This window comes from Portunus trituberculatus, chromosome 10 (genome assembly GCF_017591435.1).
Source record: "Portunus trituberculatus isolate SZX2019 chromosome 10, ASM1759143v1, whole genome shotgun sequence".
NCBI classification, from domain to species: Eukaryota; Metazoa; Arthropoda; class Malacostraca; order Decapoda; family Portunidae; genus Portunus; species Portunus trituberculatus.
In genome coordinates this window covers 6596583-6601582 of record NC_059264.1, presented here as the reverse complement: position 1 = coordinate 6601582, position 5000 = coordinate 6596583, and the positions used below count along the sequence as shown (strand labels likewise).

Sequence of the window (5000 nt, the reverse complement as noted above, 5' to 3'; positions counted from 1 at the left end):
TTTTCTTTACCTTTCATTTTCTTTCCTGTTCCTTTCCTTACTCTCTCTCTTCTGCCCTTTTCTTTTCTTCTCCTTTTCTTTCCTTTCCTCTTTTTCTGTTCCTTTCTACTTCACTCATTTTTCCTTTCCTTTCATATTCATTACTCTTCACTTTCTTACTTTCTTTTCGTATCTTTTATTTTCTCCTTTTCCTTCATTTCCTCCTTTTTGTCCTTTTTTTTATTCCTGAACTTCTTTTAAGAGAGAGGTGTCGAGAGATTTGTACCTGAATTTTGACTATTTCTTTTGATTTTTTACGGAGACTACAATACAAATGGGCCTTTTTTTTCTAATATTCATTTTTTTTTGTCCTTGGTAGTTCTCCCTCTTACATAAAAAAAGATAACTTACTTCATTCCAAAATAAAAAAAAACACCCAAAGCAAAACACTTCTCTGAATCGTACATATAATAATAATAAAAGAAAAAAAAACATTTGACATTATATTTAAATACAAACCACATCTTTTAAATTGAAACTAAGAAAGACAAATAATTCACTTCATTCCACTACTCTTCAAAAACAACAACGACAAAAACTCAAAAGCAAAACACTTCCCTGAATCGTACATATAATAAAAATAATAGAAAAAACAACCCAGTAGACATTATATCAAACACAAAACACACCAACGTGAATAAAACAAGACAATATCAATAAACTACAATGGCAATACTTACGCAGTGTGTGACGTGCGCTTCAGGCAACGACATAATCTAGACACAAATCACGGGCGTTAATTAATTTCATACAGAGCAGGTGTTGTGAAGGGGACAAAAAAGTGAGAGAGTATTTATCATTAACCTGCCTTCAATATCACGAGGTGCAGGTGTTACAAGGAAGTGGGAAAAAAGAGTGGTGGTTATTTTTCCATCTGTTATTCTGAGCAGGGCAGGTGTTGTGAGGTGAGACGAAGGATTATATTTACCGCGTCCTTTCATTGATATCAGATGAGACACGTGTTCCCAGAGAGAGAGAGAGAGAGAGAGAGAGAGAGAGAGAGAGAGAGAGAGAGCAAGACGAGATGGATGTACTGGGGGTCACATATGACTCCGCGCTGACCTTCAGGCACCACATAGAGCGTCTAGCCAGGGAGGCCTCGGGTAAGCTGGCGTCACTCAGGAGGATGTCGTGGCTCCTTGACGACAAAGGCCTGGAGATATTGTACAAGGCTCAAGTTCGTTCCTCCCTGGAGTACTCGTGTCTTGCGTGGGGAGGAGCGGCGAGCAGGCATCTTTCCCTGTTGGACAGGGTACAGGCTCGGGCAGTGAGGCTCATAAAGGACAGTGGGGCCAGAAATGAGCCAAAGCTCCACTCCCTTCAGCATCGCAGGGACGTAGCGGGCCTCGCTGTGATGTACAAAATACAGCAACAGCGAATCCCGCATCTCCAAGCTCTCCGCCAGCCCCTGCGGCGGGCACAAGTGACCACCCGGGCTGTCACTTTAATGCCTGGTGAATTATTTCAGTGGCACCATCAACGCCAGTACGTTCACCATTATGGTAAACTGTGGAACACTTTAATTGCTGCACAGATAGACTTCAGTGAAATGAATCTGCAGCAATTCAAGAAGTGTGTGAACATCTGGTTGCCATAAGCACCAGAGTAACAATTGTTAAAAACATTTAGAGTTAGGCTTTTAGATAGGGAACACTAAAAATGTTCCCTTTAGCCTGTAAAGTGCTACATCATATGTAAAAATAATTTGTAACATACTCAACTATGTATTGATTTGTGTAAAAAAAAGAAAGAGAGAGAGAGAGAGAGAGAGAGAGAGAGAGAGAGAGAGAGAGAGAGAGAGAGAGAGAGAGAGAGAGAGAGAGAGAGGACAAAAATATATGTAATATTTCATGAAAGAAAATAAAATATAATAAAAAAAGGCGATGAAATAAACTAGATCAATTAATCCCCAAAGCAAACACACACGCCAGTTTATTCTCATTGACCTCGCCTCACAAAACACACACGCAAAAAAAGTGAGAGAGAGAGAGAGAGAGAGAGAGAGAGAGAGAGAGAGAGAGAGAGAGAGAGAGAGAGAGAGAGAGAGAGAGAGAGAGAGAGAGAGAGAGAGAGATTTCTAGCAGCACAACCATGACACTCAGTAGCCTCAGAATCCTGTCGTCAAATGTACAAGGCTGACATAGTGGTGGCCGTTGAGACGTTCCTGAATGACAGCTGCGTCACAACATGCGACAGGATACCTGGCTATACTCACTGGGTGCGGAGGGACAGAACAGCCGGGCAAGGCGGTGGTATAGCTTTGTGCCACCGTGAAGGTCTACAGCTGCAGCTATTGCCCGTCACAGTTCCTGAGGAGATGGAAATGCTATTTTTCCGCCTTCTCCTCGCTGACAGGACTGCTGTGCTGCTCTGCCCTCTGTACCGCCCGCAATGGCAACACGGCGCCCCACTCTCCTTCCTCACGGACCAACTGGACACAATCATGGCCACCCACAGCTGTCAGAATACCATTATTGTGGGGGACTTAAACCAGCACCTGGTGAACCGAACCTACACAGAGCTCATAACGGTCCACGGGCTCACCAACCACGTGACCTTCTCCACGCACGTGCGTGGTGCCTCCCCTCGACCCTGTCCTGACCAATCTGTCGGCAGACTCTGTGCAGTGCTACCAACTTGACAAGGTTGGTAGCTCTGACCACAATGCGGTCCTCTGTGAAGTTGGTCTTAACCCAGCAAGTGAGGAAGGAAGCCAGCGCACCATCTGGCTATGGGAGAAGGCTAACTGGCGGGGGGCTCAGGGCAGAGTTAGCCTCCACCAACTGGGAATCCACGTTCACAGATGACATGAACCACAACGTGGCAACCCTCACCTCCCTTATCATATCAGCACAAGCCAGGCACGTCCCTCACAGGGCATATAGAGTCGATCCACGAGACCAGCCGTGGTTCGGCTACAGGTGCCGGCAAGCTGCTGATGCCAAGTACAAGGCCTGGACTCGTCTGAAGCGTCGTCCCTCCAGGCGCCACAAGGCCCAGCACCGCGCTGCTTGCAAAAACATGGCGAGAGTGGCTACATGGGCGAGGCAGAGGTGGGAGTTAAGTCTACGGAGGAAGCTTGCCAGTAACCAAACTGATCCCAAGCAATGGTGGTCCCTTGTGAAGCAGCGGCAGGGCACAGTCACACAGGAGAGGATCCCGCCCTAAAACAGCCTCTGGCAACTTGGCAGTTGCCAACCAAGACAAGGCTGAACTCCTGGCAGCACACTTCAGCGGGAGAATGACGACTGAGGAGCCTGACAGTCAGCCTCCACAACTAACCCGCCTGTGTGACGTAACCCTGGACCACCTACAGCTCAGCGAAGCCGCCGTGACAAAGCTTCTGCGCAGCACCGACACCAGGAAGGCGCCCGGCCCTGACGACGTCTCGCCCTTCCTGCTGAAGCACTGTGCGGAGGAGCTAACAAAGCCCCTCACACACATCTTCCGCCAGTGCCTACAAACCAGCACCTGGCCAGCTGCATGGAAGGAGGCTCGGGTCACTCCTGTACACAAAAAAGGATAAAGGTGACCCAGCAAACTACCGCCCCATCTCTCTCCTGTCAGCTGTCAGCAAGATCTTGGAGAGAATAATAGCTGAGCAGCTGACCTGTCACCTAGAGGAGCGTCACCTCATCTCTCCACGCCAATATGGATTTAGAAAGAGACGTTCCGCCTCCGACATGCTTCTCCTCCTCACACAAGCCTGGCATGACGCCCTCGACGCCGGCCGCCCCACCCTCGTCATTGCCCTTGACATTGCTGGGGCTTTTGACAGAGTTTGGCACAAAGGACTCCTGGCCAAGCTCGAACAGTTCGGCATCACAGGACAACTGCTAGAGCTGTTCTCCAGCTACCTACAAGGCCGGAGTCTGAGAGTAGTGTTGGGCGGGTGCACGTCAACCACACACCCAGTGGAGGCCTCCGTTCCACAGGGCTCGATCCTTGGCCCCATCCTGTGGAACGTATATTTCAACGACCTCCTTCAGAGCCTCTCGCCTGTGTCGGCATACGCGGACGATGCCACTCTCTCGCACAGCTTCAGTAGAGAGGAGGCAGTGAACGTGATTGATGCCACCAACCGCCACCTTAGTGACATCATGGCCTGGGGCAAACAGTGGCAAGTCAAGTTTGCTGCCGAAAAGACCCAGGCCGTGGTCATCTCACGTTCACGGGGTGACGTCAGGCTGTTTGAAGGCAAGCTGAAGTTTGGAGAAGACACCCTTGCCATTAAGGACTCCATCAACATCCATCAAACTCAGCTTCGACCGCCACCTGGAGAGCGTGGCACGTAAGGCATCCCTGAGGGTGACACTCCTACGTCGAGTGAGGCACCTACTTGACGCCAAGGGCCCCTCATGATGCTGTACAAGGCGCAGGTGAGGCTCATCATGGAATACAGCCCCCTCAGCTGGATGTGCAGTGCCCAGTCCCACCTCTCCCTGCTGGACAAGGTGCAGCGGCGGACACATCCGCCTGATAGTGACAATGACAGGTGATAAAATGTCAGTGTCCACCAGCCTGCAATCCACCTGACAGTGACAGTGCCTACAGGAATGGAGGAAAGTAGTATGCCTGACAGTGACAGTGAAACACAGTGACGTGGGATGTGCGTGTGCCTGATATGACAGTGCTGATTAGTGGCAAGGGAGGTGCGCAGCTGACAGTGACAGTGTTATGACACCCTCGCTCACAATGCCGTCCTCGGGAGCAGCTTTAGAATGAGCGTCACATGCCAGTGCACGCTCTTAGCTCACGAACTCAGCTCCAACTGTAAACATACTTATGTGTAAAATATGTATGTTATGTGCATCAAGTTTAAATAAAGAGAGAGAGAGAGAGAGAGAGAGAGAGAGAGAGAGAGAGAGAATCATAATATCAAACAATCTCGTTATATACAAACTCTCTCTCTCTCTCTCTCTCTCTCTCTCTCTCTCTCTCTCAAGCCCATTATGTCCCTA

General features: G+C 48.9%; 1 protein-coding gene across 1 annotated transcript; it reads left to right on the top strand.

The window, feature by feature from the left end:
• The first annotated feature begins 1063 nt into the window (after positions 1 to 1063).
• LOC123501859 lies at positions 1064 to 1636 on the top strand. The gene has a single exon (XM_045250896.1). It carries the CDS (start codon positions 1064 to 1066, stop codon positions 1634 to 1636), a length of 573 nt encoding a protein of 190 aa, XP_045106831.1.
• The last annotated feature ends 3364 nt before the right edge of the window (positions 1637 to 5000 follow it).

Bases quoted from the DNA above. Each gene is read 5' to 3' on its own strand.
- LOC123501859 (XM_045250896.1), top strand. From the start codon at position 1,064: ATGGATGTACTGGGGGTCACATATGACTCCGCGCTGACCTTCAGGCAC.